At 38.4% G+C, this 24,445-nt stretch overlaps 1 protein-coding gene across 2 annotated transcripts in view; it reads right to left on the bottom strand.

Moving 5' to 3' along the window:
• The window catches only part of KLHL20 (kelch like family member 20), a 72,886-nt gene that overhangs the window by 26,494 nt on the left and 21,947 nt on the right, over window positions 1-24,445 (bottom strand). For both annotated transcript variants that reach the window (XM_024133697.1, XM_055084168.1), the window contains 2 exons: window positions 2,454-2,612; window positions 1,598-1,692 (listed from right to left, as the gene is read on the bottom strand). In XM_024133697.1, coding sequence (XP_023989465.1) covers window positions 1,598-1,692; window positions 2,454-2,612 — 254 coding nt within the window. The remainder of the gene's footprint in view (window positions 1-1,597; window positions 1,693-2,453; window positions 2,613-24,445) is intronic.

The raw sequence follows: 24,445 nt of genomic DNA, 5'->3' as shown, positions 1-24,445 counted from the left end.
CTGTGATCTCCTAATTACTGGTTTTTAATTAAGTTGTTCAAGGGTTCCTAGAAAGAGTACTATAGAGCTAATACTTAGCGGCCAACACAAAATTAATAGTAACAACAGGGCTTCCCTGGTGGCGCAGTGGTTGAGAGTCCGCCTGCCGATGCAGGGGACGCGGGTTCGTGCCCCGGTCCGGGAGGATCCCACGTGCCGCGGAGCGGCTGGGCCCGTGAGCCATGGCCGCTGAGCCTGCGCGTCCGGAGCCTGTGCTCCGCAACAGAAGAGGCCACAGCAGTGAGAGGCCCGCGTACCGCAAAAAAAAAAAAAAAAAAAAAAAAAAATAGTAACAACAATAATAAGGGCTTAATACATAATAACTCATTTAATCTCCACCACAGCCCTGTGGAATAGGTACTGTTATTATCCCTATTTTATAGATAAAGGAACTGTACCAGAAAGAGGTTTAAGTAACTTGAAAAAGGTCACACAGCTAGTAAAGAATAAGGTCAGGATATCAGGAACAGGCTTCTTTTAAATGTGACTTTATAAGTATCTTGAATTTCTGCATTGGAATCAGTACAATTCAAATTTATATTTTATGGGAGAGGGGCACCTTTGTATTGTTTCTTCAGATGTCAGCATCCAGAGTTCATGTGGTTTTCCTTCTGCTGTTATAAATATTTTGGGGGAATTAATTGCCACTTGTCTTTAAGTTTAAAAGGTAAACACCTAAAACCCCCCTCTAACATCTCCTGTTAAAGGAATACACTTCAGATTATAGAAGAAATGCAAATGAATCTATATGTCCTATCTCTGTTCTAGAGATTCCTGATTCTAGAACAAGTTTCTTTAGTCACGAAGGGAGATCCAAAGGTTGGTATAGTTTAAAGAGAGTTCTGACTCACTCTTTCATTTTTATATATGGAACATGCTGGGAAACAATAGTTAAAAACACCGTATGGTTTAAGATTTGAAACTGAACCTTAAAATCTGTCAAGTGGAAAAGTAGTTTATTAAATTTTGTATATAGTACAGAGATAGCCCAATAAAGTAGGTGTTCTGTTTGTTTATCATGTAAAAGCATTTAGAGTTTCTTTCAGTCAAAAAAACATTATGAAACTGCTTCACCAAGCTCTAGTGGAAATCTTTCCATAGCTACTTTAGGGGTGTAGTAGACCTTTAACTCTGTTCACGATCTCAGAAAGCAAGGCTGATCCTATTCCCTAACTAGGCATATGTGATGGAATGAAAAAGCGCTCCTCATATACTTTTTTGATGGAGTCAAGAGCATTATTTATCTCAAGAAAAGATGTATTAGCGGAGAATTGCCTCTTCAAACTCAAGCTTGCATTAAATCTTAGAAATCTACTGCTTTATTGCCACTTCTACACCAATAAATACCACACATAAAAAAACTAATGGAATGGAATACTGTAAGTTCAGTCATCTCTTTCCATCTCCTTTTGACCCTAGCCCAGAAGAAAAACCAGTTAAATACTGCCTTGATTTCAGCACTAAAAAACACAATATTTAGGAAGCAATACAAATAAGGAAATTAGGAGAGGACAGGAATGTTTGGTTTTTGATTTTTCCCATCCAGGGTCATTCATACCTGCATTCTTCATCACTTTTGATGAGGGGATCAGAGCCTACAGTACCCACCAGAAACTTGGGACTAAGCAAAGGCAAACGAACATGCTGCAGCACCTATGAGATAATAAACACTATTAAAGGCACAAACTCCCATCTGCAAGATATTTAAGAGAATACATAACCCATGCTCCCTACTGTGTTTCCAACTATTTTGAGATCTAATTGGATTAATTAATTGATCTAACTAATAAACAATGAAAATGGAGGGAAGGCATAAATACTAAATTTATTCTAACTACCAACTCAGTAATTAGAATAATCAGAAAATTGAAAGCACACTAATATCACTTTAGAATGCTACTTTATGCTTTCATCAGTATGTTGTTACAAGCTCTTCTCTAATTAGCTCACGTGGCTGTACTCTAATTAACAATCTAGAAGAATATCCTATTAAATTGCTAAGGACTATCATCATAATAACAAAAACATTAAATATTTCATTTAGTGACCACTTATGACCCATATAATTCTTTACTCTTCAAACTGTGGTGGGATTTCCAAGCCATAGGGAAGGGAAGCATGATAATTGCTATCCTTGCTTTCTTTTGTTCATTTTGTATCATTTAAGTTCTGATTTGTGCTATGGCCCAAACCTAGAGTTGATGCAAAACAGAAGAAGCAAAGGAGCAAAAAGTTCATAATGATAAATGTTTAAAATGCTTCTTAACACTTATCTCCTTGATTATTTGGAAAGAGATGGTCTTTTTTACAGTCTAATATGAAGGCTAGTGAAGATTGTTTCTTTTTTTGCAAGTCAAATACATATTATTTCATCCAGTATAAAACAGTTACTTAAAGAAGCATTTCCATCATACCTGGGGTAACTGAGGACGTCTTTCTTGAATACTGTATTTAACCCAGGCCATCACTGCATTGAACACCTGTTCTTCACTGCGAACATTTAGTTCATCACTAGATATTATATCAATGAGTTGATTGGCTGGAAGCAACATGAACTCTTCACTTTCCATCACCTGTTTGAAGTTGGGTGAGAAAAAAAAAAAGAACTGTGATCAGATTTGATTGTTTTAATATTTTTCTTCAGGGTTGTAGGGCAAAACTCTATTCCACAATGGAGCTGAAGTTCAAAATAGTACCAGAGAACAAGAAAAGTTTAAAAAGAAAACAGAGATAGGTGGAGCACAGAGGATTTTTAGGACAATGAAACTATCCTGTATGATACTACAATAGTAGATACATATCATTATACATGCATCAAAACTCATAGAATGTACAACACCAAGAGTGAACCCTAATGTAAATTAAGGACTTTGGGTGATAATAACATGTCAAGGTAGGTTCATTAGTTGTAACAAATGTACTTCTCTGGTGCAAGATGTTGATACTGGGAGAGGTTATGTGTGTGTAGAAACAGGGTACATGGGAACTGTACTTTCTGCTCAATTTTGCTGGGAACCTAAAACTGCTCTAAAAAAATAAAGTTTATTAATTTTTAAAAAGGGAACATAGGAGAATACAGAGGGCACAATTAAAACTTAGGAAAAATAATAATTTGTGATTTAAGCAATTTAAGAAAAATGATACTTTTTTTCCAAAATGAAGTATGAAGATAAAGATTTATATTCAAAATAAACTAAACTAACTATACCAAATTAGAACTCCCAGAAATATAAGAGGCATATAAAAAAATCAGGAAAAGCTTTCAGAGGAAGGTTAGTTGCTGAAAGGGCAATGTCTAGGGCAGAAACACCAAGGGGCCAGTTTGAAAAAAGAATGAGCATGTCAGCATTTCTACAAGCAAGAATGAACATAATGATGAAAGTATTAGACCCAGGAAAACCCCTCTGAGGACCAAACCACTCTGATATGTTCATATTCTCATATATATATATATGAAACTACAAACACACCAATTATTTATGTATACCCAAGGCTTTAGGGCATTGTCAGAATGCAGATGAAATGGCAACATTGCTGTGCAGTCCAGCCACAAATCCCAAAATCTTGTAAAGCTTGTCATCGGTATGTAGAGTAAAAGGGACAAGGTGCAATGCAGAGAAGGGAAATGGTCACTGCTACACTCCATGTGGTTTGTTCTCCCCTTCAGAAGAGTGTGCTACATGTGATGTCTGTTAGTGTAGGAAGGATATGGTTTAAGAGCTCAAATTCCCCATGCAACCTCTGATGCAGATGATGTATTCTCTCAGGACAGGGTTATTTTCATGCTCGTCAAAAAGTCAGAATATTTAGCAGGAAACGAGATAAGCCATAACAATTTGAATATCTGATTAAGAATTTTTCCCCAAGTACATCAGAAAAAATGCAAATCTCAAAATAAAAGTTAAGGGCCATAAAGTCATCTGTACTTATAGTAGAAAACACTAATGAGCACTTTGAGTTTTATGGCACAAGTCTTCATATCATCGGAGTGAGAGACCTTCTGGGGTTCAGGAATGAAATAGGAAACCTTTAAATTTTAGGTGAGGCTGCTTAGCCAGGTCACTTAGTTAGAATGCCTGCATTGTACTCTCTGTGGCAGGGTTGTTGGATTTAGCAAATAAGAGTACAGGGCATATTTATACTAAAAACTATTTGTTGTTCATCTGAAACAAATTCAACTGGCCATCCTGTATTTTATCTGGCAGCCTTATGTTGGGGGCTATAAAGTCAAGAGCCAGATTTGGGGCCTAGCTCCAAATGAAGTATGCTGGCCTTCACGGCATACAAAATTTTAGCCATAGTTGTATCTTTCTTTCCTCTTATTTTCTTTTTACTCTGATTTCTTTACTTAAGACAAGTGGTAGTGTATATCTTTGTGAAGTGCGTTAACGTTCTTTTAGGATCTTGTCAGAGTATAAATTTTTTCCCCAATTTAGTGATTATAAAACAAATAAATAAATATCAAGGAACACCAAGTTTAAAGTTTATGAATAAACCGCTATATTAACAAGTCACTTACTGGAAATTTTAGATGGCAAGAAGACACAAACATCTGTGTGAGAAAATGTTTTTTGGCACTAAGAGCAAAGAGTAAAAATAATATTTTTGATGAACAAAGTCTGGTTAAAATGTCACTTCTCTTTTTTCCATCAACAAGAAAAAGATGTTAATGATCTACCATTAGGGCAAATCTAGCACTGAAGTCTATCCTTGAACCAAACAACCAGGTTAAGAAAATAATGCTTTAAAATACCCACTTTTAATTTTTTTATTTTTTTTTTATTTTTTAATTTATTTTATTTATTTTTTTTTTTGCTGTACGCGGGCCTCTCACTGTTGTGGCCTCTCCCTTTGCGGAGCACAGGCTCCAGACGCGCAGGCTCAGCGGCCATGGCTCACGGGCCCAGCCGCTCCGCGGCATATGGGATCTTCCCGGACCGGGGCGCGAACCCGTGTCCCCTGCATTGGCAGGCGGATTCTCAACCACTGCGCCACCAGGGAAGCCCCAATACCCACTTTTTAAATAAGAGTTTGCAGGAGATCTAATTTTAAGTCCCACACTATTATGGTAATATGCTTACTTTTAGTTTCTTCAGATAAATGTAGATACAATCTGAAGAATGAATAAAGCTGAAAACAATAAGAATGAATAAGGAAAGTATTCTAGAGTTGTAACAGAAATGAATGGTGAATTCAGTGATGTTGAGTTGAAAGAAAAAATTTAAATTTACGTTTATGAGCAAGCGTAACACTGTATGAATTAAGTTATGCCTAATAAAATAGAAGGAAATTAAATATAGATTTAAGTTCAAAAATAAGTTAAATGAATCACAAGTTTTCAGCCCCAAATGGTAACTTTCTTTGCATCTACACAGAACCATTCTAGTCCATGATCAAGGGTAAGTTTTCCTCACTGGGATTTCAATATATCAGTTGACTTTGGAGGCAGGGTTAGAACTGCAGGGATTTCTTAATCTGGGGTCCAATGACTTTGGCAAATTATTTTGGAAATCCTAAATGATGGCAAATCTTTATTTTCTGGAGAGTGGATTCGATATTTAAAAATAGTGGAATGAAGTTAAGAGTCAAATCTGTTAAAGAAGTTGTGTGAAGGAGTTACTTTGAATGAGAAATTAAGTGTGACTATAAAATACTGACTCAATTAATTTTAATGAAGTATAAACTCCATTTAGTTATGGTGTATTTCTCTTTTTATATTTTGTTGGAAGCAATTTACTAATATTGTATTAAGGACTTTCTCATCTAAATTCATGAAAGATATTGATCTGTAGTTTTATTTTAGTGTCTGTGGTTTTGACATCAAGGTGATTTTGACCTTCTTTGGCAACCTCGACCACTCTTTCCTGAAAGATTTGGTATAGGACTAGTATTATTTCTTTCTTAAATGTTCGATAGAATTCACCTTCTGGGACTCGTGTGTTTTTTTTTGTGGGAAGGTTTTAAAATCATTGGTTTAAAATTTCTTTCATAGATATAGGGTTATTCTGGTTTTCTGTTTCTTCTTAAGTTTTTGTAATTTGTGTTTTTCAAACAATTTGTCAATTTCATGTTGTGGAATTTATTGGCAAAACATTGCTCATGATATTCCCTTATTATCCTTTTTAATGTCTGAGGGATTTGAAGTGATGTCCTCTCTTTTATTTCTGATACTGGTAATTTGTATCTTCTCTCCTTTTTTTCTTGATCAGTCCAGCTAGAGGTTCATTGATTTTTTTCAAAGTACCATTGATTTTTGCTTCATCCTTTATACTTTGTTCCTTCTACTTTGGGTTTAATTTGCTCTTCTTTTTTTCTAGTTTACAAAAGTAGCCACTGGAACAAAAATACAAACCTTCCTATATACTAAAAGATATTAAAATGAAAAGCAAAGAAGACACTATACAGAGAAATAGAGTAAAAACAACTAAATCAAATACTATTTACAAAAATATAATATAACAGAGTTGAGAATAAACTTATCAGTCATAGCAATAGATACAAGTGGGTTTTAACTGCCTATTTAAAGAAAAAGATTTTCAAACTGGCTCATAAAGCAAAACCCAATTCAAGAAAAATACCTAAAACATCATGATGCAAAAAGACTAAAAGTAAAGGGATGGGCAAAGATACATCAAGCAACTGAAAACAATAAGAAAACAGGAACAGAAAGCCAGATATCAGACAAAATAGAATTCAGAGAACAAAATAATTAAATCTGACAAAGGAGGACACTTTACAAAGCTAAAAGTTACAATTTATAAGTAAGATACAAAAGGATTATTTATTCATCAAGCAACATAGTGACAACAAATATAAACTACAGATAATGCAAGGGGTAATAGATAGAAACACATTAATAATAAGAGACTAACATATGTGGACAAAAAATAAGAATATAAAAGAGCTAAGAGGGGAGAGTAGCCAAGATGGCAAAGCAGAAAGACCCCGAGCTCACCTCCTCTCATGAGCACACCAAAATCACAACTATCTGCAGAAGAACCATCAATGAAAAAGACTGGAACCTACTAGAAAAGATCTTCTACAACTAAAGATATAAAGAAGGAACTACAACAAGACTGACAGGAGGGGCAGACTCGTGATATAATCAAATCCCATAGCCCAGGGAATTCCCTGGTGGTCCAGTGGTTAGGACTCTGCACTTTCACTGCCAGCAAGGCTTTCATTCAGATTTGATGGAGAAATCAAAAGCTTTAAAGACAAGCAAAATCTAAGAGTTCAGCACCACCAAATTAGCTTTATAACAAATGTTGACACATTATTGACCGGGGGGTTTTTTGCAGAAACTAACACCTGTGGCCAGTGATTTGCTATATAAGTGAATATTGAAACACCCTCATTTGAGTAAATACAAACAACTTTTTTTGCACTTAATGTATTTCTTTGAAACTTTGTACATGTCTTACTAAAGCCAATCCCTCGTTGGGGAACTAAGATCCCACAAGGCGTGCATTGCAGAAAAAAAAGAAAAGAAAAAAAATCCCATAGCTCTAGGAGGGCAACCAACAAACTGGAGAATAATCATATTGCAGAGGTTCTCCCAAAGGAGTGAGAGTTCTGAGCTCCACGTCAGACTACCTAGGCCAGGAGTAAGGCACTGGGAAGAAGAGCCCCCAGAGCATTTGGTTTTGAAGGCCAGCGGGGCTTAATTGCAGGAGCCCCACAGGACTGGGGGAAATAGAGACTTCACTTTAAAGTGTGCACACGAAAATCTCACGTGCACTGGGACCCAGGGAAAAAGCAGTAATTTGATAGGAGCCTCTGCCAGACCTACCTGCTGGTCTTGGAGAGTCTCCTAGAGAGGTGGGGGGGGGGGTGACAGTGGCTCACCCTGGGGACATAGACACTGGTGGCAGACCTACTGGGGAACATTCAAATGTATGAACAATGCTACTGGCAGCTGCTATCTTGGCTCATTAGCAACAAGACCTGGCCCCACCCAACAGCCTGTAGGTGCCAGTGCTGGGATGCCTTGGGCCAAACAACTAAGTGGGCAGGGACACAGCCCTATCCATCAGCAGACTGGCTGCCTAAAGACTTCCTGAGCCCACGGCTCTCTCTAAACATGCCCCTAGACACAGCTCTGCCCACCAGAGGGCCAAGGCCCAGCTCCACCCACCAATGGGCAGACACCAGCCCTTCCCACCAACAAGCCTGCACTAGCCTCTAGACCAGCCTCACCCATGAGGAGGCAGACACCAGAAGCAAGAAAACTATGATCCTGTAGCCTGTGGATCAAGTACACCAACAGCAGGCCAGACCATACCCTGGAATCAGCTGGGACCTGGCCCTGCCCACTAGCAGGCCAATGCAAGGTTTGGGACACTGTGTACCCCATACCCAACTGTCTCAGGAAATGCCCCCAAATTCCCCAATAATCTGAAATGAGCTCAGGGATCCCTGGGCCCTGCAGCAGACTCCAGGAGCCAGCTCTGTCTTCTGGTAGTCTGGCACTAGCCCCAGAATCTGGCTTTACCCACCACTGGGTGGGCAATGGCCCCAGGGTCTTTGGGACCCTGACTCCACCCACCAGTGAACCATAACTAACCCTGGGGCCCCCTAGGTTCTGCAATCATCCGCCTTGTGACCATGCTCCACTAAACAGCAGCCAGCAGCATCAACACAAGGCAGAGCTTGGCAACCAACTGGACTAGGGGCCAACCAAGCCTAACAGTCCACACACACAGTCAGCCTTCTACAACAGAAGGACCCACACAGCCCTCTTACAGGGAACCCCTAGAGCACACAGCTTAGGTGACAAGAGGGGAGTGTAATGCTGGGATGCAAAGGACGTCTCCTAGAGTAGGGAACTTCTTCAAGGTTGAGAAATGTAACTAACACACCACATACATAAAAATAAAATACCAACTTAGACAAAATGAGGTGGCAGAGGAATATATTGCAGATGGAAGAACACGATAAAACCCCAGAAGAAGAACTAGGTGAAGTGGAGAAAAGCAATCTACCTGAGAAAGAGTTCAGAGTAATGATCATAAAGATCAAAGAACTCAGGAGAAGAATGGATGCACAGAATGAGAAGTAAGAAGTTTTTACAAAAAACAAAAGACAACTTTACTTATGAGACTTCCCTGGTGCTCCAGTGGTTAAGATTGAAAATATAAAGAAAAATATAAAGAACAAAACAGAGATGAAGAATACAATAACTGAAATGAAAAATACTCTAGAAGGAATCAGTAGCAGACTAAATGATACAAAGGAACGGATCAGTGAGCTGGAAGACAGAGTAGTGGAAATCACTGCTGTTGAACAGAAAAAAGAACAAAGAATGAAAAGAAATGAGGACAATTTAAGAGATCTCTGGAACAACATCAAGTGCAATAATATTTGCATTATAGAGGTCCCTGAAGAAGGAGAGAGAAAGAAAGGGCCTGAGAACATACGTGAAGACATGCTAGCTGAAAACTTCCCTAACCTGGGAAAGGAAACCATCACCCAAATTCAGTAAGCTCAGCGAGTCCCACACAGGATAAACCCAAAAAGGAACACACTAAGATACACTATAATCAAAGTGATGAAAATTAAAGATAAAGAGAGAATATTAAAAGCAACAAGGGAAAAGCAATAAATAACATACAAGGGAACTCCCATAAGGCTATCAGCTGATTTTTCAGCAGAAACTCTGCAGGCCAGAAGGGAGTGGCACAATATATTTAAAGTGATGAAAAGGAAAAACCTACAACCAAGAATACTCTACCAGCAAGGCTTTCATTCAGATTTGATGGAGAAATCAAAAGCTTTAAAGACAAGCAAAATCTAAGAGTTCAGCACCACCAAATTAGCTTTATAACAAATGTTGACACATTATTGACCGGGGGGTTTTTTGCAGAAACTAACACCTGTGGCCAGTGATTTGCTATATAAGTGAATATTGAAACACCCTCATTTGAGTAAATACAAACAACTTTTTTTGCACTTAATGTATTTCTTTGAAACTTTGTACATGTCTTACTAAAGCATTCTAATATTTCATTAGAGTGTGACGGGCAATATAGCAGGAACCTCTGTGCAGGGGAAAAGAACATCTATTACAAATATACTGTGTTTCACTGTGCTTTCCCCTGGAAGCGCAGACTTACACTTTCTGGCAGCATTTTTATTTATTTTTTAGTCCTGTTGGTATTACTATCTCTAGAATATGTTCTTTTATTTTGTCTGATGGTTGACAAGGTGGATCTTTGCAGGCATCTCTTTTAGAAATGCCACAAGAAGAAGCAGGTGTGGGACTACCACTACATTCATCAGAATGCTCAGTTACCCATTCTCTAGCTACTGCTGACAAAAATTGCTTGTAAGTGATTTTATTCTGTGCATTAAGGCTACAATAAACTTTAAATGCATTGAATAAACTGTAATTACTCAAATAGAAATCCACTTTCTTATACCATTTTTGAGTTTTCCAGAGGATATTGAAGTTTGCCAGATATAGATCAGATCAGTCAACTCCTTTCATATATTTATTATACTCTAGTATACAAGTGGGCTTAGTTATCTGATGATGGCCAGTCCTCCTGTCTTCCTTTCCTGTAGATGCTGTGGAGGCCTCATGAATAGCTGTCACCATGTGGACTAGCCTCTTGTCTTTCCATGTAAGAAGAATCACTTCTCCCTTCCATAAGAATGTCATTTCTCCCCTCTGTAGACTTTTAAAAATTTCTCCTTTAATTGGTTTGGTAGACCATGATTCTCTCTTATAGTCCCACAAACTCTGGTTTTATTTTTCAACAATATTTCAGATGTGACACACTGTTGTAATAATTGTCTTGGTAAATATGGTGCCGTGAACCAAGATAAAGTTGTATGACTGATAATGGTTTTGAAGGTCAGCGGGGCGTAAGTGCAGGAGCCCCACAGGACTGGGGGAAATAGAGACTTCACTTTAAAGTGTGCACACGAAAATCTCACGTGCACTGGGACCCAGGGAAAAAGCAGTAATTTGATAGGAGCCTCTGCCAGACCTACCTGCTGGTCTTGGAGAGTCTCCTAGAGAGGTGGGGGGGGGGGTGACAGTGGCTCACCCTGGGGACATAGACACTGGTGGCAGACCTACTGGGGAACATTCAAATGTATGAACAATGCTACTGGCAGCTGCTATCTTGGCTCATTAGCAACAAGACCTGGCCCCACCCAACAGCCTGTAGGTGCCAGTGCTGGGATGCCTTGGGCCAAACAACTAAGTGGGCAGGGACACAGCCCTATCCATCAGCAGACTGGCTGCCTAAAGACTTCCTGAGCCCACGGCTCTCTCTAAACATGCCCCTAGACACAGCTCTGCCCACCAGAGGGCCAAGGCCCAGCTCCACCCACCAATGGGCAGACACCAGCCCTTCCCACCAACAAGCCTGCACTAGCCTCTAGACCAGCCTCACCCATGAGGAGGCAGACACCAGAAGCAAGAAAACTATGATCCTGTAGCCTGTGGATCAAGTACACCAACAGCAGGCCAGACCATACCCTGGAATCAGCTGGGACCTGGCCCTGCCCACTAGCAGGCCAATGCAAGGTTTGGGACACTGTGTACCCCATACCCAACTGTCTCAGGAAATGCCCCCAAATTCCCCAATAATCTGAAATGAGCTCAGGGATCCCTGGGCCCTGCAGCAGACTCCAGGAGCCAGCTCTGTCTTCTGGTAGTCTGGCACTAGCCCCAGAATCTGGCTTTACCCACCACTGGGTGGGCAATGGCCCCAGGGTCTTTGGGACCCTGACTCCACCCACCAGTGAACCATAACTAACCCTGGGGCCCCCTAGGTTCTGCAATCATCCGCCTTGTGACCATGCTCCACTAAACAGCAGCCAGCAGCATCAACACAAGGCAGAGCTTGGCAACCAACTGGACTAGGGGCCAACCAAGCCTAACAGTCCACACACACAGTCAGCCTTCTACAACAGAAGGACCCACACAGCCCTCTTACAGGGAACCCCTAGAGCACACAGCTTAGGTGACAAGAGGGGAGTGTAATGCTGGGATGCAAAGGACGTCTCCTAGAGTAGGGAACTTCTTCAAGGTTGAGAAATGTAACTAACACACCACATACATAAAAATAAAATACCAACTTAGACAAAATGAGGTGGCAGAGGAATATATTGCAGATGGAAGAACACGATAAAACCCCAGAAGAAGAACTAGGTGAAGTGGAGAAAAGCAATCTACCTGAGAAAGAGTTCAGAGTAATGATCATAAAGATCAAAGAACTCAGGAGAAGAATGGATGCACAGAATGAGAAGTAAGAAGTTTTTACAAAAAACAAAAGACAACTTTACTTATGAGACTTCCCTGGTGCTCCAGTGGTTAAGATTGAAAATATAAAGAAAAATATAAAGAACAAAACAGAGATGAAGAATACAATAACTGAAATGAAAAATACTCTAGAAGGAATCAGTAGCAGACTAAATGATACAAAGGAACGGATCAGTGAGCTGGAAGACAGAGTAGTGGAAATCACTGCTGTTGAACAGAAAAAAGAACAAAGAATGAAAAGAAATGAGGACAATTTAAGAGATCTCTGGAACAACATCAAGTGCAATAATATTTGCATTATAGAGGTCCCTGAAGAAGGAGAGAGAAAGAAAGGGCCTGAGAACATACGTGAAGACATGCTAGCTGAAAACTTCCCTAACCTGGGAAAGGAAACCATCACCCAAATTCAGTAAGCTCAGCGAGTCCCACACAGGATAAACCCAAAAAGGAACACACTAAGATACACTATAATCAAAGTGATGAAAATTAAAGATAAAGAGAGAATATTAAAAGCAACAAGGGAAAAGCAATAAATAACATACAAGGGAACTCCCATAAGGCTATCAGCTGATTTTTCAGCAGAAACTCTGCAGGCCAGAAGGGAGTGGCACAATATATTTAAAGTGATGAAAAGGAAAAACCTACAACCAAGAATACTCTACCAGCAAGGCTTTCATTCAGATTTGATGGAGAAATCAAAAGCTTTAAAGACAAGCAAAATCTAAGAGTTCAGCACCACCAAATTAGCTTTATAACAAATGTTGACACATTATTGACCGGGGGGTTTTTTGCAGAAACTAACACCTGTGGCCAGTGATTTGCTATATAAGTGAATATTGAAACACCCTCATTTGAGTAAATACAAACAACTTTTTTTGCACTTAATGTATTTCTTTGAAACTTTGTACATGTCTTACTAAAGCATTCTAATATTTCATTAGAGTGTGACGGGCAATATAGCAGGAACCTCTGTGCAGGGGAAAAGAACATCTATTACAAATATACTGTGTTTCACTGTGCTTTCCCCTGGAAGCGCAGACTTACACTTTCTGGCAGCATTTTTATTTATTTTTTAGTCCTGTTGGTATTACTATCTCTAGAATATGTTCTTTTATTTTGTCTGATGGTTGACAAGGTGGATCTTTGCAGGCATCTCTTTTAGAAATGCCACAAGAAGAAGCAGGTGTGGGACTACCACTACATTCATCAGAATGCTCAGTTACCCATTCTCTAGCTACTGCTGACAAAAATTGCTTGTAAGTGATTTTATTCTGTGCATTAAGGCTACAATAAACTTTAAATGCATTGAATAAACTGTAATTACTCAAATAGAAATCCACTTTCTTATACCATTTTTGAGTTTTCCAGAGGATATTGAAGTTTGCCAGATATAGATCAGATCAGTCAACTCCTTTCATATATTTATTATACTCTAGTATACAAGTGGGCTTAGTTATCTGATGATGGCCAGTCCTCCTGTCTTCCTTTCCTGTAGATGCTGTGGAGGCCTCATGAATAGCTGTCACCATGTGGACTAGCCTCTTGTCTTTCCATGTAAGAAGAATCACTTCTCCCTTCCATAAGAATGTCATTTCTCCCCTCTGTAGACTTTTAAAAATTTCTCCTTTAATTGGTTTGGTAGACCATGATTCTCTCTTATAGTCCCACAAACTCTGGTTTTATTTTTCAACAATATTTCAGATGTGACACACTGTTGTAATAATTGTCTTGGTAAATATGGTGCCGTGAACCAAGATAAAGTTGTATGACTGATAATATTGTTTCTTGCAGTTTCTTTCCTTCACCTGTGTAAATTTCAAGTTTGCATATATACCCAGTTTCACTTTAGCTAACCATCCTGACCAAAACTCCATATTTTTAAAGTTTTCTGGAATTATAGGTTTTGAATCTGAGTCATCCTCTCCACTTTATCATTGCCTCATCAAGTGATAGCTCTTGTTTGGGTATAAAGATCGACTGAAATTTTGGTAGAAAATAATCCAAGAGAGGTTTAACTTTTGAAATTCTGTCTGCAGAAAGTAGAGTTTCTGATTTATCGTTAAAGTGAAGAAATGTCATCATTTGTTCGAACCTTCTTCTCATCATAATCTTTGGAAAGATATGTACTTCACGTAAGGGATCAGTCGATCAATATTCTTTCCAGTGTGACTTTATTTGTCCCATCAAAATTATTAATCCCAGAATCTTCTTCATGTAACTATTGATTACATCAGTCCATTTTAAAGCCTTCTCATACTTTCTATATGATTTTTCATTCTGTTGGTGATACAAGTTTGAGAAGTGACCAACTCGAAAAAGTCATTACCAAAAATTAGTTCTGTTATTTCACTAACACTTTGCAGGATATTACATTCAATAGTTACACCTGACACACCTGTAAAGTCTTCTAATTTTCATGAAATGTTGTCTTCAATACACTCTTCTGTAGAAGCAAAGGAGCATTTTCCAGAACCATGAGTTTCATTTTCACTTTCCGTATCAGAATCCATCACTAAGGTTTTCTTTTGTCTTTTTGTTAGTCTAATATTCACATTGTCTGAATCAGAACTATATTCTGAGGAACTATCATCTTCTAACACACTAGCATATATGTCATTTGGACAATCAGAGAAAGTATCTGCATAAAATTCACTGAAAAATTCTTCATTCAAAATTTTGTGATGAGTCATTTAAAAAATTTTTATGGTAATGAACTTGCGTTTATAACATACACAAGGTTGGAACAAAAACCTAATGGAGCAAAATGTGAATAACAACAATCATAAGTTGTAAATTGAACCCCTGATCAATTTTAAGCTCTAACAACTTCGCATGGTGATGTTAATTATATCACTCTCTAAAAACATATTGATATGCCTCTGGTCAATAACGTTCAGGTAATAAAAGACGTATTAATAGGTCTCCAGTTGATACGTTGTTAAAGGAACTTCATTAGGTGAAAAAGAAAAGGCCACAAATAGAAACAAGAAAATTATGAAATGAAAAAGCTCACTGGTAAAAGCAAACATACAGTAAAGGTAGGAAATCATCCACACACAAAGCAAATAGGGAGGTTAAAAGACAAAAGCAGGGACTTCCCTGATGGCACAGTGGTTAAGAATCCGCCTGCCAACGCAGCGGACACAGGTTTGACCCCTGCTCTGGGAAGATCCCACATGCCATGGATCAACTAAGCCTGTGTACCACAACTACTGAGCCTGCACTCTAGAGCCCGTGAGCCAATGTGCCACAACTACTGAAGCCCGCGCACCCTAGAGCCCGTGCACCCCAACAAGAGAAGACACCACGAGAAGCCTGTGCACCTCAACAAAGAGCAGTCCCCGCTGGCTGCAACTAGAGAAAGCCTGCATGCAGCAACAAAGACCCAATGCAGCCAAAAATAAATAAATAAATTTATTTTTAAAAAAGGACCAAAGCAGTAAAATCATCTGTATCCACAATAAGCAGTTAAGGGATACACAAAACAATTAGATGTAAAATATGACATCAAAAATAGTAACCGTGGGGCTTCCCTGGTGGCGCAATGGTTGGGAGTCCGCCTGCCGATGCAGGGGACATGGTTTTGTGCCCCAGTCCGGGAGGATCCCACATGCCGCACAGCGGCTGGGCCCGTGAGACATGGCTGCTGGGCCTGCGCGTCCAGAGCCTCTGCTCCACAATGGGAGAGGCCACAACAGTGAGAGGCCCGCGTACTGCAAAAAAAAAAAAAAAAAAGAAAAGTAACTGTGAGGGGAGGATAGTACAAATACAGGGTATTTAGAATACATCTGAAATTATGAGATCAGCAAGTTAAAACAACCGTGTTTATATATAGACTGCTATACAAAAACCTCATGGTAACTGCAAACCAAAATTCTATAATAGATATACACACAAAAAAGAAAAAGGAATCCACAAGAGAACAAAAGAATAAGAAAGGGGGAAAAAAAGACCTACAAAAACAAATCCAAAACAATTAACAAAATGGCAATCGCAACATACACACCGATAATAATCTTAAATGTAAATGGGCTAAAGGCTCAACGAAAAGACATAGACTGGCTGAATGGATACAAAAACAAGACCTGCATATGTGCTGCCTACAAGAGACTTCAGATCTAGAGACACATACAGAATCAAAGTGAGGGGATGGAAAAAAATATGCCATGCAAATGGAAATAAAAGAAAGATGGAGTAGCAATACTTATATCAGACAAAAGAGACTTGAAAATAAAGACTGTTAAAGGGACAAAGACGGACACCATATAACGATCAAAGGATCAATCCAAAAAGATATAACAATTTTAAATATATATACACCCAACTATATAAGTCGAATATTAACAGACATAAAAGGAGACATCGACAGTAACACAATAATAGTAGGGGACTTTAACACCTCACTTAAAACAATGGGCAGATGATCCAGATAGAAAATCAACAAAGAAACATAGGCCTTAAATAACACATTAGACCAAATGGATTTCACTGATATATACAGAGCATTCTATCCGAAAGCAGCAAAAAAAACATTGTTTTCAAGTGCACATGGAACATTTTCCAGGGTAGATCACATGCTAGGCCACAAAACAAGCTTCAGTAAATTTAAGAAAAGTGAAATCATGTCATGCATCTTTTGTGACCACAACACTATGAGACTAGAAATCAATTACAAGAAAAAAAACTGCAAAAAACACAAACACATGGAGGCTAAACAATATGCTACTAAACAACCAATGGATCACTGAAGAAATAAATCATAGAGGAAATTAAAATATACCTAGAGACAAATGAAAACAAAAAGATCCAAAACCTATGGGACACAGCATAAACAGTTCTAAGAGGGGAATTTACGGCGATACAAACTTACCTCAGGAAACAACAAAAATCTCAAATAAACAACCTAACCTCACACCTAAGGGAACTAGAGAAAGAAGAACAAACAAAACCCAAAGTTAGTAGAAGGAAAGAAATCATAAATCAGAGCACAAATAAATGAATTAGAGAGTTAAAAAAAATAGAAAAGAACAATGAAACTAAAATCTGGTTCTTTGAAAAGATAAACAAAACTGATAAACCTTTAGCCAGACTCATCAAGAGAAAAAGGGAGGGGAGATCAAGACGGTGGAATAGAAGGACATGCAGCTCATCTCTTCCCACAAATTAATCAAAATACATTACATGTGGAACAGTTATTACAGAATACCTACTGAACGCTAGCAGAAGATCTCACACAACCAAAGCTGCAAGAAAAGATCAACATGTAACCAGGTAGGAAGAAAGGAAAAAAAAAATAAAAGGAATTGAGATGGGACCTGTGCCCCTGGGAGGGAGCTGTGAAAGGGGAAAGGTTCGCTCACCCTGGAACCTCCTTTACCTACTGGGAGATGAGCTGGGACAGAAAGGAAGCTTCAGAGGCTCAGAGGAGAGTGCAGCGGCTGGCTTGTGGCAGGTAGGCTAGAGAGAGACCAGCACAGAGAGTCCTGGACACCTTGGTGTACTTCTCAGCCCAAGACACACTCCTGCTGGTGTGTACAGTGGCTGGGTGCTGAAACTTGGGCTTCAACAGAAAGATCTGAGAAAAGGACTTGGTTTGGCTGTGTGGAGACAGCCTGAAGGTCATGTAGTGTGGTGTGGGCCACAACTTGGGATGTGGGCAGGACATAGCCCGGGTCTGTCACAGGAGCTCCATTATCAACTTGCACACAAAGGGAGGGGCACGGCCTCATCCTAGTATCCTCATTCTCAGCGTGCTCATGACGGACACAACTCTGCTGCTATGAGCAAGCATTGGTGAGTTGCCCACACACAGGCAGGGCTCAAATCTGATCCAATTGCCGGCAGGGGCGTGACTCTGGTGAATTTATGCAGCTGGCAGTTTTGTGAGTGAAGTGCCTGTGGGACATGCAAGTGGATTACTGTTGCTCCCTTGTCTGGGGGAGGTCAGGCATTAGAAGCAGTGGACTTTGTGGGCGTGCACATGCGGAGGCAGGGCTGGGATATGGGCTAATTCCCAGCACTCCTAGACGGGTTAAGGTGTGCAACTACGGCAGGTCTGGGTGTTGCAATTTCCGTGGATTTGCACTGGCAGCTTTGTGAACACAGCGCCTGAGGGACTTGATGGCCCCTGTTCCCACAGCTAAGGTGGGGCCAACAATACTGTACTTTGTGAATGTGCACAAGGGGTGACAGGCAATGTCAAAGAGTAAATGTCTTGGTGAACAGCTCCTGCAGAGGAATACTCAGTAGCTCCTTTCCCAGTGACAGTGCTTCAGTCCAGCTTATCTTACACCGCAGCGTAGAACCAATTCTAGGGGCTTCTACTCCAACAATTGGGGAGCCGACCCTGCCGCCAACAGGGGTGTGACATCCAGCGCAGGCTCTGGTCACCACAACACCAATCACACCCCCAATCAAGGGGATAACAGCCAGCACTCCCTGAGGAAAGATATGGTAGGCATCCATATCAAAAACAGCCCTCACATAAAAAATATTACACTCATGCAGGCTACACAGGGATGTTCCCTGTGTACAAAAACAGCTTTTCAAGACCACAATAGGTAACTGTTTCTCCTAAATTCACAGTCAGAGAAATATAAGTAAAATGAAGAGGTAGGAGCTACTCCCAATTAAAAGAACAAGAGAAAATGCCCGAAAGAACAATGAAACATATCTCTCCAGTCTACTAGACTCTGAGTTCAAAAAGGAGGTAATAAAAATGCAGAAGCAATTAAGAAAGGCTATTGATAGAAATGAAGATCACTGTAACAAGAAACTATGAAGAGGAGCCAATCAAAATTAGACAACTTAAATGCTGAGATGAAAATTGAGCTAAAGGCAATAAGAAATAGCAAAGTAAATAATACAGAAGAACGAATGAATGATCTGGAAGATAGAATAATGGAAATCACCGAATAAGAATAGCAGACAGAAAGACAAATAAAAAAATATGAAAACAACATACGAGACCTATGGGATAATATAAAGTGTGTCAACTAGGCATAACAGGGCTCCCAGAAGGAGAAGAAAGAGAAAAGGGGATAAAAAATCTATCTGGAGAAATTATGGCTGAAAGCTTCCCAAACCTAAAGAAAGAAATAGATATCCAGGTACAGGAAGCACAGAGGGTCCCAAACAAGAGGAACCCAAATAGACCTACACCAAGACATATTATAACTAAAATGGCAGAAGTTAAGATATAGAAAAACAAAAAGTCAGTTACAAGGGAATCCCCCATAAGGCTATCAGATGAATTCCCTACAGAAATGCTGCATGGTGGAAGGGAGCGGCAAGATATATTCTAAGTCATGAAAGGGAAAAACCTTCAACCTAGGAAAATCTACCCAGAAAGATTATCATTTAGAATAGAAGGAGAGATAATTTCTCAGACAAGCAAAAACTAAAAGGATACAGCAATACTAAACCTTTCCTAAAAGACATATTGAAAGGTCTTCTCCAAATAGAAAAGAAATAAGAATCTATAGGAAAGAAAAAATCAAAATAGGAAAAGCAAATATACTAAAGGATTGTAGATCACTTACCAGTACAGAGGTTTTTCTTAAAAAATCAAAAAATTTTGTGAAAGCAATTATAATTACAATAAACAGCAAAAGCATAAACATGAAGATGTAAAATAGGACATCAAAATGATAAAATGTAGGGGAGGGAAGTAAGAAAATGTAGATTTTTTTTTTTTTTAGACTTTGTTTGAGATTATGTGATTACCAGTCTAAAGCAAGTAGATCTAGTAATGGGTTAGCATACTTGAAAACCAGGGTAACCACAAATCAAAAACATACAATAGATTCCAAAAAAGCAAAAAGAAGAGAACTTAAGCAGGAAAAAGAAAAAGGAATAGCGAAGAAATACAAAATCAACTGGAATATAAGCTTTAAAATGGCAATAAATACATATATATCAGTAATTACCCCAAATGTCATGGACTAAATGCTCCAATCAAAAGACAAAGAGTGGCAGATCGGATAATAACATGAGAGCCTACAATATGCTGCCTATAAGGGACTCACTTTAGGGTGAAGGACACACACATGGAAAAAGATACTTCAGGCAAATGGAAATGACAAGAAAGCAGGGGTAGCAATACTCATATCAGACAAAATAGACTTTAAAACAAAGGCCATAAAGAAAGATAAAGAAGAACATCATATAATCATAAAAGGATCAATACAAGAAGAGGACGTTATACTCAATATATATGTCCCCAATATATGAGCGCCTAAATACATAAAACAAATACTAACAGACATAAAGGGAGAAATTGATGGGAATACAAAAGTAGGAGACTTTAACATCCCACTGACATCAATGGACAGATCTTCCAGAAAGAAAATCAATAAGGCAGCGGAGACCCTACATGACACAATAGAACAGTTAATTAATTTAATTAATATCTTCAAGACATTACATCCAAAAATACCCAGAATACACATTCTTTTCAAGTGCACATTCTCTAGGAAAGACCACATACTAGGAAACAAAACAACTCTCAACAAATTTAAGAGTATAGAAATTATTTCAAGGCTCTTTTCTGACCACACAGTATGAAGCTAGAAATCAACCACAGAATGAGAAATGAAAAAAAAAAAAGATTATATGGAGACTAAAATACATGCTACTAAAAAACCAATGAGTCAGCAATAAAAAAGGAAATTAAAAAATATCTCGACACAAATGACAATGAAAACACAACCATACAAAATCTATGGAGGCAGCAATACCAGTCCTAAGAGGGAAGTTCATAGCAATACAGGCCCTCCTCAAAAATAAGAAAAATCTCAAATAATCAACCTAACCTACCACCTAAAAGAATTAGAAAAGAAGAACAAGCAAAACCTAAAGTCAGCTGAAGGAAGGAAACAGTAAAGATCAGAGAGGAAATAAATAAAAGAGAGATTAAAAACAAACAATGGAAAAAACGAATAAAACCAAGAGCTGGTTTTTTGAAAGGATAAACAAAATCAATAAACTTCTGGCCAGGCTCACCAAGAAGAAAAGAGAGAGGTCCTAAATGAACAAAATAAGAAATGAAAGGGAAAAATAACAACTGACGTTGCAGAAATACAAAAAAATCATAAGAAAAAATATGAACAATTATAGGCCAACAAGTTGGACAACCTAGAGGAAATGGACAAGTTTCTAGAAACGTACAGCCCACCAAAACTAATCAAAAAGAAATAGATGGGGCTTTCCTGGTAGTGCAGTGGTTAAGAATCAGCCTGCCAATGCAGGGGACATGGGTTCGAGCCCTGGTCTGGAAAGATCCCACATGCCGCGGAGCAACTAAGCCCGTGCACCACAACTACTAAGCCTGCGTTCTAGATCCCACAAGCCACAACTACTGAGCCCATGTGCCACAACTACTGAAGCCCGCGCGCCTAGAGCCCGTGCTCTGTAACAAGAGAAGCCACCGCAATGAGAAGCCCGTGTGCAGCAACAAAGACCCAATGCAGCCAAAAAGAAATAAATTAATTAATTTAAAAAAAGAAGAAATAGATGATTTGAACAGACCAATCACTGGAATTTAAATAGAATCTGTAATTTAAAAAAAAAAAAAAACAAAAGAAAATAAAAGCCCCAAACCAAAAATTCCCTGCAGACCAAAGTCCAGGACTGGATGGCTTCTCTGGGGAATTCTACCAAACATAAAAAAACTTATAACAATCCTTCTTAAACTCTTCCAGAAGATTAAGGGAGACACAACACTCCCAAAGTCATTCTATGAAGCTATCATCACCTTGATACCAAAACCAGACAAAGACACTACCAAAAAAGAAAATTACAGGTCAGTATCTTTGACGAATATAGATGCCAAAATCTTCAACAAAACATTAGCAAACCAAATCCAACAACACAAAAAAAGGGTCATACATCATGATGAAGTTAGATTCATCCCAGGGTTGTAAGAGTGGTTCAGCAAATCAATCAATGTGATACACTACATCAACAAAAGACAAAAACCACATGATCATCTCAGTAGATGCAGAAAAACTATTTGACAAAATTCAACGCCCATTCATGATAAAAATTCTCACCAAAGTGAGTGCAGAGGAAACATATCTCAGCATAATAAAAGCTATTTATGACAAACTCACAGCCAACATAATTCTCAACACTGAAAAGCTGAAAGCCTTCCTGCTAAAATCTGGAACAAGATAAGGATGCCCACTCTTGCCACTTTTATTCAACATAGTATTGGAAGTCCTAGCCACAGCAATCAGACAAGAAAAAGAAATAAAAGGTATCCAAATCAGAAGGGAAGAGATAAAATTGTCATTATATGCAGATGACATGATACGATTTATACAAAACCCTAAAGACTCCACACAAAAACTACTAGAACTGATAAACGAATTCAGCAAGGTAGCAGGATACAGGATTAACATACAGAAATCTTGCATTTCTTTACACTAACAATGAAATATCAGAAAGAAAAAGTAAAAAAAAATCCCTTTGAAAATAACATCAAAAAATAATAAAATATTTAGAAATAAACCTGACCAACGAGGTGAAAGACTTACATGCTGAGAAGTATAAAACATTAATAAAGGAAACTGAAGATTATTCAAAGAAATGGAAAGATATCCCTTGCTCTTGGAAGGATTAATATTGTTTAAATGGCCATACTACCCAATGGAAGCTACAGATTTAATGTGATCCCTATCAAAATACCAATGGCATTTTCCACAAAACTAGAAAAAATAATCATAAAATATATAAATATAAGGAACTACAGAGGATCTAGAACTGCCAAAGCAATCCTGAGGAGAAAGAGCAAAGTTGGAGGCATAACCCTCCCAGACTTCAGAAAAACTATATTGGTATATATGCCAATATACCAAAACTATATATACCAATATATATACCAATATACCAAAACTATATTGGTATTGGCACAAAAACAGACATATGGATCAATGGAACAGAACAGAGGGTCTAGAAATAAACCCACACAGCTATGGTCAATTAATCTTCAACAAAGGAGGCAAAAATATACAATGGGAAAAAGACAGTCTCTTCAGCAAGTGGTGTTGGAAAAGTTGGACACCCACAAGTAAATCAGTGAATTAGAACACACCCTCACACCATACACAAAAATAAATTCAAAATGGCTTAAAGACTTAAACATAAGACATGACACCATAAAACTCCTAGAAGAGATTATAGGCAAAACATTCTCTGATATAAATCGTATAAATATTTTTTTAGGTCAGTCTCCCAAGGCAATAGAAATAAAAACAATAACCAAATTTGACCTAATCAAACTTCCAAGATTTGCACAGCAAAGGAGACCATAAACAAAACAGAAAGATAACCTACAGAATGGGAGAAAATATTTGCAAATGATGCAACTGGCAGGGGCTTAATTTCCAAAATATACAAACGGCTCATACAGGTCAATATCAAAAAAACAAACAGCCCGATCAAAAAGTAGGCAGAACACCTAAATAAATATTTCTCCAACAAAGACATACAGATGGCCAACAGGCACATGAAAAGATATCCACACTGCTAATGAGAAATGCAAACCAAAACTACAATGAGGTATCATAACAATGGTCAGAATGGCCATCATTAAAAGGTCTACAAATAATAAATGCTGAAGAGGATGTGGAGAAAAGGGAACGCTCCTACACTGTTGGTGGGAATGTAAATTGATGCAGCCACTATGGAGAGTATGGAGGTTCCTTAATAAACTAAAAATAGAGTTACCATACGATCCAGCAATCCTACTCCTGGGCATATATCCAGAAAAGACAGAAACTCTAATTCAAAAAGAAACATGCACCCCTATGTTCAGAGCTGCACTATTTACAGTAGCCAAGACATGGAAGCAACCTAAGTGTCCATCAACAGATGAATGGATAAAGAAGATGTGATGTATATATATAATATGTATATACCCTATATTATATATATTCCATTATACATAATGGAATGTAATGTATAATGTATTCCATTATACATAATGGAATATTACTCAGCCATAAAAAAGAATGAAATAATGCCATTTGCACTAACATGGGTGGATCTAGAGATTATCATACTAAGTGAAGTAAGCCAGACAAAGACAAATATTATATGATATCACTTATATGTGGAATCTAAAAA

Source organism: Physeter macrocephalus, chromosome 4, assembly GCF_002837175.3.
Source record: "Physeter macrocephalus isolate SW-GA chromosome 4, ASM283717v5, whole genome shotgun sequence".
Taxonomy (NCBI): domain Eukaryota; kingdom Metazoa; phylum Chordata; class Mammalia; order Artiodactyla; family Physeteridae; genus Physeter; species Physeter macrocephalus.
This window is presented reverse-complemented; position numbering and strand designations above follow the sequence as displayed.